The sequence below is a fragment of the Lagopus muta genome, chromosome 1 (assembly GCF_023343835.1).
Source record: "Lagopus muta isolate bLagMut1 chromosome 1, bLagMut1 primary, whole genome shotgun sequence".
NCBI lineage: Eukaryota > Metazoa > Chordata > Aves > Galliformes > Phasianidae > Lagopus > Lagopus muta.
In genome coordinates this window covers 152,671,373-152,683,752 of record NC_064433.1, presented here as the reverse complement: position 1 = coordinate 152,683,752, position 12,380 = coordinate 152,671,373, and the positions used below count along the sequence as shown (strand labels likewise).

At 37.5% G+C, this 12,380-nt stretch overlaps 1 protein-coding gene across 15 annotated transcripts in view; it reads right to left on the bottom strand.

The window, feature by feature from the left end:
* MYCBP2 (MYC binding protein 2) overlaps nucleotides 1–12,380 on the bottom strand; it is a 205,796-nt gene that overhangs the window by 83,753 nt on the left and 109,663 nt on the right. For all 15 annotated transcript variants that reach the window (XM_048967518.1, XM_048967527.1, XM_048967539.1 and 12 more), the window contains 7 exons: nucleotides 11,545–11,676; nucleotides 10,015–10,193; nucleotides 8,749–8,891; nucleotides 7,846–7,946; nucleotides 6,627–6,845; nucleotides 5,099–5,324; nucleotides 4,482–4,600 (listed from right to left, as the gene is read on the bottom strand). In XM_048967518.1, coding sequence (XP_048823475.1) covers nucleotides 4,482–4,600; nucleotides 5,099–5,324; nucleotides 6,627–6,845; nucleotides 7,846–7,946; nucleotides 8,749–8,891; nucleotides 10,015–10,193; nucleotides 11,545–11,676 — 1,119 coding nt within the window. The remainder of the gene's footprint in view (nucleotides 1–4,481; nucleotides 4,601–5,098; nucleotides 5,325–6,626; nucleotides 6,846–7,845; nucleotides 7,947–8,748; nucleotides 8,892–10,014; nucleotides 10,194–11,544; nucleotides 11,677–12,380) is intronic.

The window sequence follows — 12,380 nt, the reverse complement described above, 5'->3', positions numbered from 1 at the left end:
AGGGAGGAGTGGTTTGAGTTGTGTGCACCTCCTGGAATTGCAAGGAGTGAACTGTAACTTAGGTGTGGTGTTTACAGTTTGTTCTAGCTTCTTGTCTTTGTGTGCTCCCATCAACAAAAGGGAGGAGTGATTGGAGCATTTGCATTTGTTTAGGTGTGGTGTATCTCCCTGGGAGGAATAGTGAGGAGTAACTGAGCTTTTGAACATGTGTACCTCCTCCTCCCTTAGTATAGATCTTTCATCGTATTAAGAAATGAGTAACAGTATTGCCAGTATGAAAAATGAAGATGTGTTATTTAACTTTAATTTTTTAGAAAAGCATGGTGCTCGTCCCTCTTCATCAGGAGTGGACTGGGCACACCAAAATTGGCATAATTTGCAGAGTGTTTCAGACCGTATTAGCGTCTTACAGAATGAGGCTCGTACACGAGCTGGAAAAGGAAAGTCATTTATTTGTGCCGTACTCGGGGCTGCTTTAAAAGCTGCCGTGGAGTTCCGAAATGAAAAGCATTCGGCAGAACTCCAAACCATAGAAGCACTACAGGAATCGGTTAGAGTTACACAAGAATTGGTAAAAATTCTGCAGAATCAAATAGTTAATCTTGAGGAACAATTAGAAAGAGAGAAACATAATTTGGCCTTGTTGCAGATGGCTTTCAAAGAACTGTTAACATGTAAGGATACTAACAATACTATCACCCATGGTTTGCCTCATTGCCAGTAAACTCCGGTAGGCAGAATATCTTTCATAAATGTAATGGACTTTGGACTATGGGTTGGAAAAAGGGTATTCCACGAAATTTGATGGATGGATTGACAACAGACAGGTTAGAGAAATTAGTTAACTGGTGGCCAGAACAAAAGCTCGAGAATCTTGAGGAAAGCAAAACCCCAGGTTCTAGGGCCTCTCTCAGGGAACCTAAACGGCTATCCAAGCCATTAGAAAACTGATGTCTCCGTCCCTCCCAAGTGAGCAGGGTGGGGGTGGTGAAGGGTGGATGCATTAGAAAGCTCACAACAAAGGGAAACACTGATCTCCCGGGCCAGCCTGTGTCGATTGGCTCAGCTAACCTGAGGCTGGTTTCCCTAACCTTAATGGGATACCTTAACAAATATCCTTGGAAGGCCAAGGACACCGTGAAAAAGGAATACAAAATTAACACTTGCTGGATTGTTCCCTCATTTTTTAACCATATTAACAAAGCCCCCCCCCCCAAAAAAAAACAAAGGGCAAGTCGGTGTCTCGTTTTATTTTTTCAGAATACTCCTATGGACCTTGACTGAACACAGAAAGGACTCTAAGTTTTGTGACAAAAATATTGAAAATTTGATCATGTTAGAATACTGAATATACCTCTTGATTACATTTTGTATTTTTGTTCTGTGTCTGAAGGACACAGATGAACAAGTCCAGGCAAGTCCTGGGCAAAGGTTGTGAGATCCTTTGTCTGGGGGACGCAGATGGACAAGGCCAGGGGCAAGGAGAACGAGATGAACTGCAGCTAAATAGCTGTGAAGTGCTCCTTTGTGTGGACCTATCTCAGGATGAAGGCCATCTCAGGGGGTACTCAATGACTCTTGCTCAAGGCCCATCCTTGTCAGTAGGCAGGAGAACAAGGAGGATAAAAGAGGAACTGAAAACCATAAAGATAGGTTTTCTGACAACAGATTCCTTACGAACAACGGAGGTTTCTGACAACAGATTCCTCACGAAGAACGGAGGTTTTCTGGCAGCAGATTCCTCCTGAAGAAGAAGAGGGATTCCTCACGATTGAGGTGACTCCTGCATACTGTCGAACTCTCCTGTGCCTGCTGCCTGAGCACTGCTGCTGCTTCAAGGATTGGCTCCTCGACTTCTTCATCTACCTGCCTGCTGCCCAAGGCCGGCCACACTGCTTCTCACCCCCTCCCCTGCTGCGTCTGCCTGGGACCCTCAAACGCCGTGCAATGGGACCGCTGCTGGATCCTGCTGGTGACTATCCCCGCTTTACGCAACTCCTGCTTCTTTTCCATCTTTTCTATCGCCCTCCTTCCCTTCCCCGTCTCCCTGATTAGGATTTGTAATAAACTGGATGGACTAACATATGAACCGTTGTTTCTTAATCTCACGCCGGGTATACAGATATTAAAAGAACCTCGTCTCCCTCCTATAAATTGGAGCGAGACATATGTTTTCGTCTTCCCTCTTTCTACTTGCATTAGAAAAATGTTTTCACATTTTTCCTTACAGATTTACATCTGTAGATAGAGTCCATTACTTTCAAGAAACCTGTGACAAATTCCTTCCATGAAGGAGAAAAACAAACAAACCAAACCAACCAAACAATGAAGATGGACAATCTCCATCTGATGGATTTTCTAGGTAGACTTATGAGAAACTGTCAATATATTAAACAGGTCAAAAACCTTTTCAAAGGAGCCATCAAAGTCAATAATCCCAGATCTTGCAAGAAGACTGAAAAATCTTCAAAATGCATTTAAAACCGAACTGTTAATAAACTGCATATTTAAGTCTCAAATTGTTTTCAAGTTGTAACCAAGTAAATATGCAAAATTTGGGTCTATCTATCCAAGAGTTCCCTACCAAAACACTAACAGTATTTCTAAAACCGTTGACCTGTAAGCAAAATGCAGGTGTAGCTTTGGTAGATTTAATAAATGAACAGAAAAAAAAGCCTTTCTTTCTAACCACCAATGCACAAACCTAAGACATTTTTTGCAAAATCCTAGGTTTAAACGAAGTTTAATAATTCTAAATAAACCCGTTTCCTTGACAATGACATTCAATGGCGTCTTTCAATTTTTCTAGTGACTTCACTAATGAGGAATAACCTTTAATATATGATATAGTGGTTGTAGCCTGTTCTTTGGAAAGACAGAATCGATGAGACAAAATGTATCCCTCTGACTTGAACCGCACCTTATGGATACCTTGCTCTTTTAAACTACAAAAAACATACCAGTCGCCACAATACACACTTTTCTACTGCTGGTAATGTCTCAGAAAATTGTAATCAGAAAGCTCTCAAGAAGCAGAAATTTACATTGGGTGCATCACTCTTTTTTATGAAGATAAACTCTTTTAACATTCACAGATTACATAGAACCTGTTGTAAGGTATTATTCTGTAAAACACCAGTGTCTCAAAGCTTGCTGGGGACACAGATGGACTTGTTCAAGTCCAGGCAAGCCCTGGGCAGGGGTTGAGAAATCCTTTTCCTGGAGAACTTTGATGGACAAGTCCAGGGCAAGGGTTGCGAAATCCTTTGTCTGAAGAAGTCCAGGCAAGTCCTGGGCAAAGGTTGTGAGATCCTTTGTCTGGGGGACACAGATGGAAAAGGCCAGGGGCAAGGAGAGATGACTGCAGCTAAATAGCTGTGAAGCAGTCTTCTGTGTGGACTTATTTCAGGATGATGGCTATCTCAGGGGGAACTCACATGACTCTTGCTCAAGCGCCCAGGGATGTCAGGTAGGCAGGAGAACAAGTAGGATAAAAGAGGAATTGAAAACCATGCGGATAGGTGTCTGACTTCAGATTCTTTATTATGGAATTCCTGCATGCTGACAAACTCTCCTGGGCCTGCTACCTGAGCGCTGTTGCTTCCTCCTAGATTGGCTCTGTGGCTGCCTCCTGCTACCTGCTTGCTGCCCAAGACCAGCCACGCTGCTGCTCCCCCCCCTTGCTGCTTCTGCCTCTAGGACCTTCAAAACGTCATACAACGGGACCACTGCAGGATCCTGGTGGTGAGTATCCCTGCTTTACACAATTCTTGCTTCTTTCCTATCTTTTCTATCACCCTCCTTCCCTTCCCCATCTCCCTGATTAGGATTTGTAATAAACTGGATGGACTAACATATGAACCGTTGTTTCTTAATCTCACGCCGAGTATACAGATATTAAAAGAACCTCATCTCCCTCCTATAAATTGGAGCAAGACACCTGTAAGATGAACAAAGACCAAGCTCTAAAATTAAATGGCAAGAACAGACATTGCTGTCATACAACTTTTCTGGACGCTTCAGTCCTGAGATGCAAGGCAGCTTAAAAACTGTAAAATTTGCTTTTCTGTTATAGAATGTATTTGCAGTCTTAACTGTTGTACAAGAAAGCTTGTGATGTGAACACTATTACTTCAGGTAGATAACTCCTATGATGTCCATATTGTATTTAGTGACTCATCTAGACAAAGAAGATTCAGAATTTTACAAAATTTCTTATTGATGTAATGTACAAAATGATAATGCTATGTATTTGAAGAAAGTCACAGTTATTAAAAATCCCACACACAAAAAAAAGCCATGCCAACACATTCAAATTAAAGAATTACAGTGACACAAATTTAAAAATTATATGCAAACAACTGAAAAATATTTTGCAGTGCTATTTAGTCAGAAGTGCAGATCAGTTAGTTCTACCAAAAAACCTTCTGGCCACATAAGAGTGAATTAATAGGTTTGTTTGAAGCCCACTTTTTTCTTACCTCATCAGATCCTGGGCTAAATTCATATCCAATTGCATAACATTTGAAACCATAAAAACAAGCTTTTTCATCTTTCACATAGTCTGATGCAGTCTCCAGAGAAAATAGAGCTTCATTTCCTTATAGGAAGTAAAATGATACAAAAAATAAATTAAAAGGAACTTGTAATATTTCTCCTCTTTTGGAATATATCTGTTACACGAACATAAGTGAAATACAGACTTTGTAAGTAATACGTGAAATAAAATAACATGCAGAAGAACACTTCAAAAAATAAACCTAATATAAACATAGTCCACAGATACACAGTTGATGGCTCATAACAGTCTCTTGCCATCTTGGATGGAGACACTTCATCAACTTTGTTTTCTAGAACAATTTTGCTGAAAAGTCAAACTTATAGTTAATTATTTTAACAATCATAGAATGTTTTGGATTGGAAGGGACCTTTAAGATCATCTACTTGCAACCTCCCTGCCATAGGCAGGGACACCTCCCTTAGACCAGGTTGTTCAAAGCCCCATCCAGCCCAGCCTTGAATGCTTCCAAAGAGGGGGCATCCACAACCTCACTGAGAATGAACATTAATAAAAATTTTTGTAAATTATATTGATTACCTGGCAATACTAATACCATTGTAGGCCATCCTGAAGATCCTGAGAATTTTTTGAGTTCTATCCATGAATTAAGATTTTCATGAACAGAAGCATGTTTTGGTCCAAATCCCAGACTCTGTGCAATTCTGACAGGAATTAGTAAACGAAGAACATCCTCTGATTGAGCAGTGCCACACTGAGTGTCAAATTCTATTGTTATCCATCTGACACATTCAGGAAAGGTTACCTAAAACAAAATAGTAGAGAAAAACCTAATTACATGCATGTGTCGTGGGACTTTTTTGTTATACCTTTAAAGAAAAGCAAAACAAAACACTACTATTAAGTTTTGGGATTTCTTTTGCCTTCCATTTTTAACTTTTCAGGCTATGAAAATGATTCAATTGTGTAATTTTGCATAGTTTTAGCACGCTTTACATTAACATAATTTATTTTTGAAATTCAGATACGTCTGGAATGCTTTACACTAAACTATGTTTTAACTTACATCCAGATTAAGTATTTATGCTTAGGATACCATTTGTGTTTTTTTCTGTGTTGAAGAACCTTCTCAAATACCTTTTAAAATGCAAACCTTAAAAGACACATTCAATGTCTGCTTTGCCCAAACCTGCAAACAGCAGCTGAAGCATTTTATGAATATAGTCTGCGTTACGACAGCATACAGTTACAGTATTTTAGAAGTAGTAATAGCTAGTTACTACCAGCTTCAGATAGGCTCCATAAACTTAAAAGAATAAGAATCATCATAAATAAGAATCATCACTTCAGGAGTATCAGATAACTAGTTATCTTGGATTCTTGGATTTACTGTTTTGAAATCAATGTCGCTACAGAACTCGCTAGTTCTGGAAACAAAACAGAGGATTTTTTTTTCAGACAGGTAATTTATGTCTCTGCCCTTTACTCAGACAAATAAAATCATTCCCTCTCAACTGACATTCTGAAAATCTAGTTTAATCAAGTTACTTATGTAAGGTAGACTGAATTCCACTTATAGTGACTCAACACAAGAGAACATCAGAGACCAAGAGAAACCATAATTCAAGTGAATGTAATTTGTGAAGAATTTAAATGGCAGACCAAAATAGCAATGTAAGGATCCCTATGTTACAGATATATATGAATTTAACCAGAACTGATGCTAACCGTTTTCACAAAGCATAGCTTCAGTGTTAGATAAGAATGTCTGAGACATGATTAGATAATATCTGTTAGATAAAGAATTCCAAATTCTGCAGTCTATACAACTAGAGCAAATAAACTGTTTATGACAGAAGGAAAATCTAAGAATGAGCAAATTTAGGTGCTTTCAGTCAAAAACCTGAATCGAAGGTTAAATTTACATGATCCCTTTATACTTAGTAAAGAAACAGAACATTCTTCAGAAAACAGTACATTCATAATACATACAAAACAGTTTCCTATATTAGACAATATGAATTCTCATCCAGCATTCTGATAAAATGAAAATGATGTAAAAAAAATTTAAGAAATAAAGAATTTAAATTTAAGATCTAGTGTTTACCTTGTAGTGTGTAACACAGGCAGGTTTATAGGGATGTTCACTTTCCACAACAGCATAGTGATTAGAGGTAGTACAAGCTGAAAGCCCTTGCTCTGGCTGGTTTCCTGTAGTGCTGTCTGTAGACTGATTGGGGTTAAAAGCTGGAGGAGCATATTTTTGATTCAGAACTGCCACAGAAGGAAGTAATTGTTGTACTAGACCAAAGACCTCTACAGCAACCTGTAACATAATGCCAAATACACTAAATTATTACTTATGACTGGGTGAAAAAAAAACACAAACGTGCATTTCTTGCAACCATTGCAGAACAGCTGTTTTGGATATTCTCAATAAATCACTATCACAATTCATTCTGTCACATTTTCCAACTTTGCATCTACATAATCCTTGCAGAAAAAGCACACTCGGTTCATCTCAAATAAGAGACTTATAAAAAAACATAATAAGAATCTGTATTTTCAGCTGTGAGATATGTACATTAAAACACCTTCTCCAGCACTGGAAAGTTGTAACATGAATGAACAATTATTAGTTGACAGAAAAGAAACACTGTCTAAAAGTCATACTCCTGTCATAGTTTATTTCCCAAGAAAACTGTTATTTTTCCAATATTAAACATTTTTAATATACATACAAGATAATACTGTCTAATAGCTAGGAATTAGTGACATTTGTAAATTCAATGATAGTTTTCAAAATTTTCAGACACATTTAATCATGCTTTGCTTAAAAGCATGAAAAGTATTTTTATTCATAGGTTACGTCTTCCCATCTGTAAATTTGATATAAACAAACTTTGTTTAATAAATAGCTACCACTGCTTTGGATATTCATTGTAAAATCTGAATTTATATAATATTTAAAAAGTTTACTCCATCAATATTCAACAATAAGTAATAAATCTAGATCCTTCTAACTTTGTCTTTTCCTACTGCCAAAGCTGTATTTTTTAATTTACTTCCTTAAGGTTTGTGTTTTTTGGTTTTTGTTGTTGTTGTTCTTTTATGATGACTTCAACATAAATTAAAAAGTCACAGTTAAAGAATGACATATTTTTAAAATTCCTGTCTCTTGAAAATTTCCTGATGAGTCAAGTGGCCAAACATAAAACACTAATTCATAAAATCATAAAAAAAACCATCATGTAAAGATTTTTCAGAGTAAACCTTTTTCTTACACAACATTCTTTTTTCTCAGTAATTTCTATTGAGGAGCATACCTTGGGGATTGCTGCTGCAACTGGTCCTATGTAAGCTATTATGAGGGGAAGCAGCATTGAGAACAGACTGGAAGAGCTGAGTAGTTCTGGAATGTCTTCAGCTAAAGAAAGATAATTACAACACAAGTAATATTCTTTATAATAATAACTGTATCATTGTTGAAAGCACATCTTATTTTTCTTGTTTGCATCTTATTAATCTTCTAGCTTCTACATTAGTTTTTACTATAAGCTACTTTCACTAGGCAACGTAATTCAAAATCAAATTACAAATGTGCAGAGTTCACCTGAGATAAGCATGTCATTACATACAGTTCTGTATTAAAAAATTTCCTTGTTTTATAACACAATTTTATTGATTCTTTGCCATTTTGTATAACTGTGTTTCTATGCTATAAAACCTAGTGAAACATGTCCCTCCCAGCACTCAAAATCAATTTCTGTAACAGTACTTAAATACTATGGATTCCTTTGATACAGCTTAAAAGCATTAAATTTTAAGACTAATGCCTCGATTTCTCAAAAACAGATGTTTAAGCTTATAAATGCATTACATTTATCAGTTTTCCTGCTACTATCGGTGTGCAAAACATGCAATAAAATTTGGAAGTGACCCAATGCAGAATCTTACTAGCTTTAATATGTTTGCTAAAGTGATGAACAAGTTTATATGGAGTATATGCCTATGACAGCTCAAGTGCAACTCAAAGACTTAGAAATTTACTTCCAGTTCATTATCCCCAGTTCAATATGTATAGCTGTGACATTTTAGAAAAATAGTCTCTGAAGACAGAAGAGACATATCACAATTGCTTTGTCACCAATTTTCTACTCCCAAATCCCTCTAACAAAGAAAGAAGATTTGAAAAGTCAGTTTTAGAAGTCAATTATCAAAAATCTTACCATCCACAGCAAGAGCCCTGTGCAACAGGTCTTTGGCTGCTCGTACAACAGCACTCACAACAGAAAGAGCCCTGCTACAATTTTTGTCTTCTTCATTAGCTTTATTCAAAAGCTGTGATTGCAGATCTCCATCATACTCACTCCTGGATGGCAGATTAAAAGTAAGTTCATAAAATAGAAAATTACCTCAAAGACGGCTGGCTTATTTTTGGCACAGAATAATCAAAATAATTAATTTATGATAAAATAATAAAAGAAACAACACAAGTCAACCACCGAGGATAACTTGGAGACAACACCACAGTATTTGCCCTTTGCTATTGTTTTATTTTTGTCTGACAGTAAATAAAAGCATGTTTCTTAAATGTCTGCTTTGACTGTATGTCTTTCAAATCTTAGAAATGTATTCCTAAACACTTTATAGTAACTAGTAAAACTCTTTCATTTAATATTTCTGTGCTATAACTGTGAAAAAGATTCACACTCCCCATTCTAAAGATTAATTTTGCTTTTGAAATGCAGTGTAAGGCTTATCCTCAACAAATAGTTTTCTTTTTAAAATCTACTCTAAGTCAAACTAGCTTCTTCTAATGAAGTATAATTTTCCTAAGACATTAAAAATGTCTATTTTGATTTACACTTTCAAAACAGCCCAATCATGACTACAAACCAATTCAAGTCTTTAAGATGACAGTGATTCAGTTTTTGCGTAGACAACTGAAATCACTCTGTCAAGAGGTAAATTTCCCATTTTACTGGATTTCTTATGTTTAGAAAGTTTTGATCTCCTAAACAGTAATACAGAACATTAAGATTCCAGAACTAGCAGCTCTGCATGCTCAATGACTTGACTTTACATGGAATAGTTCAAAGTAAAACCAAATGAAACATACAGCAGAGAAACTTCTCTATGACTTCAAGAAAACACTCCTACAGAAAGGTGATTTTTTTTCACTGCCTCCTAGAACTGTAATTTTGCTGTCAGTCTCACAGCTTTTTAATTTATATTTATTAGTCACTGACACTGGATGCAACTAAATATTTCCAATGAATCCTTCCAACATACTTCTGTCCTAATAAGAAACATGTTAAATCCAAAGACTGAAATTACACTGAAAGAACATGTTAATTCTGCTGAAGAATTAACACACACAGTCCAGATGTATTTATTTCTGTTATATCTCTTTAAAAAAAAAACACAACTGTATAGCAGCATGACTGTTCTCATTAACTTTTCTTAGAAATAGATCATGGTAACACACAAACCTGTAATACAGAATCTGTGGAATTTGTCCCCGTGTTTGGTTTGTGCCATTACTGCTCAGACTACACGTACTGAAAGTAAATGTTACACCATCAGGACACTGAACTGTGGTCATTCCTCCATCTCCATTGGCAGTTCGGCTTCCGTAATTCCTTAAACGAACTGCATATTTCACATTTTCCTTAAAAAGGAGAGGCAAAAATAATAAACAATATAAAACAAGTACGTAAGTTAGGCTTCACAGTTTTATGAGAGTTTTATTATCCTGTAGTTCTCCGGGTCTTCCTTTCTCCCTTTCTTAAAATTGGAGTAATGTTTCCCATTTTTCAGTCATCAGGGACTTCACCAGCAGCCATGAGTTTTCAAATATGGAAATTAGCTTGGCAACCACATCAGCTATCTCTTTCAGAACCCTAGGAAGGATATCATCCAGCCCCGTGGGACCTGAACAGGCTGGAGAAAACGGCCCATGAAAACATAATGAGGCTCAATAAGGCCAAGTGCACGGTGCTGCACTTGGGTCTGAGCAATCCCAGATATTTATATAAACTGGGGGAAGATCTCCTTGAGAGCAGCCCTGTGGAGAAGGACTTGGGGGTCCTGGTGGATGAGAAGCTGGACATGCGCCAGCACTGTGAGCTTGTAGCCCAGAAGGCCAACTGTGTTCTGGGTTGCATTAAAAAAGGCGTGGCCAGCAGGGAGAGGGAGGTGATTGTCCCCCTCTACTCTGCTCTTGTGAGGCCCCATCTGGAGTACTGCATCCAGGCCTGGGGCCCCCACTACAGGAAGGATGTGGAGCTCTTGGAGTGGGTCCACAGGAGGGCCACTAATGATCAGGGGCCTGGAGACCTCTCCTATGAGAAGTGGTTGAGGGAACTGGGCTTGTTTAGCTTGGAGAAGAGAAGGCTTCGGGGAGACCTCATTGTGGCCTTCCAGTACTTGAAGGAAACGTTTATACGCTCCGCAGGAGGGGGAACAGCTGTTTATGAGAGTGGATTGTGATAGGACGAGGGGGAAAGGTTTTAAACTGAGTCAGGGGAGGTTTAGGTTAGATATTAGGAGGAAGTTTTTCCACTCAGGATGGTGACGCAATGGAACAGGTTGTCCAAGGAGGTTGTAGATGCCCCATCCCAAGATGCATTCAAGGCCAGGCTGGATGTGGCTGTGGGCAGTCTGGTCTAGTGACTGGCAACCCTGCGCATAGCAGGGGGGTTGAAACTTGATGATCATCGTGGTCCTTTCCAACCCAGGCCATTCTATGATTCTATGATTCTGTTATAGTTATTATTTTTCATTAGTAACTGACCAAAAAAAAAACCAGAAGTCAAAGGTGCTTCATGCTCCCAAGCTGCAGAATAAAACTTAATAAAGTATTACTTTGGTACTAGGACCAGGATTACTTAACATCTTTGTTAGTGATGTAGGCAATAGGATTGAGTGCACTCTCAGCAAGTCTGTGAGCAATACCAAGCTGCATGATGCTGTCAACACACTGGAAGGATGGTATGCCCAACAGAGGGACTTTTATTTACCTTCAGTGGCACAACTTTGTCAAGTCTAATTTCAGCTATGTCACTGGGAGAATCGTCTGTGGTGTAAGTTCCTTTAACCAACTCTAATGATGTCCATCTATGAGAATGAGTTGAATCTCCAGTATGATCACTCTGAATCAAAGAAATAATGTCATTTTAGTATGTTCACATTATAAATACATAGCACATATGCAAATATGTGTCTTCAACTATGCAAATATAAAATGCTTTCTTGCAAAATTTGTTACACAAATAATTATAAATAAAAAAAAAAATGTTTAGAGTTAATTGTGAAGCTTTTCAGTTAACAAGGAAATTACTGAGCAGAGAGAAAATATTTCATAGCAACCTATGCTTGTCCTTCGAAAGAGATTAGAACAGTCACTTAAAATGGACAGCTGAGTTTAAAAGAACAGAAGTGTGTCTTCATCACAAGAATACAAAGTATGCATGTTATAGGTGGGTATTTTAAAAGCACAACAGATGTCTTCAGTCTGACTACACTAGCAGACCATTCTTTTATTTTATTTTTCTAATTATTGGAGTACTGTTTTTTTCTTATTTTCTTTAGCAGTACATGGAGAGATACCTGTTTCTAACTTACATTTGGAAGTGAAAAGCCTAATACAAATATTATCTGTAATTAAGATTTCAAGGTCATAATTGACTTAAGGAACCTACTGGATGTTGTATGTAGCTTGAAACACCACAAAAATCACTACCACAACCTAAGCAAAAAACCTTACAGATGCACTGGTAGCTTAGACTGCATTAGCATGTTACAATATTTCATTGTGTAATACATTATGGAAAAATATTTTCTTCAGTGTTTTCTT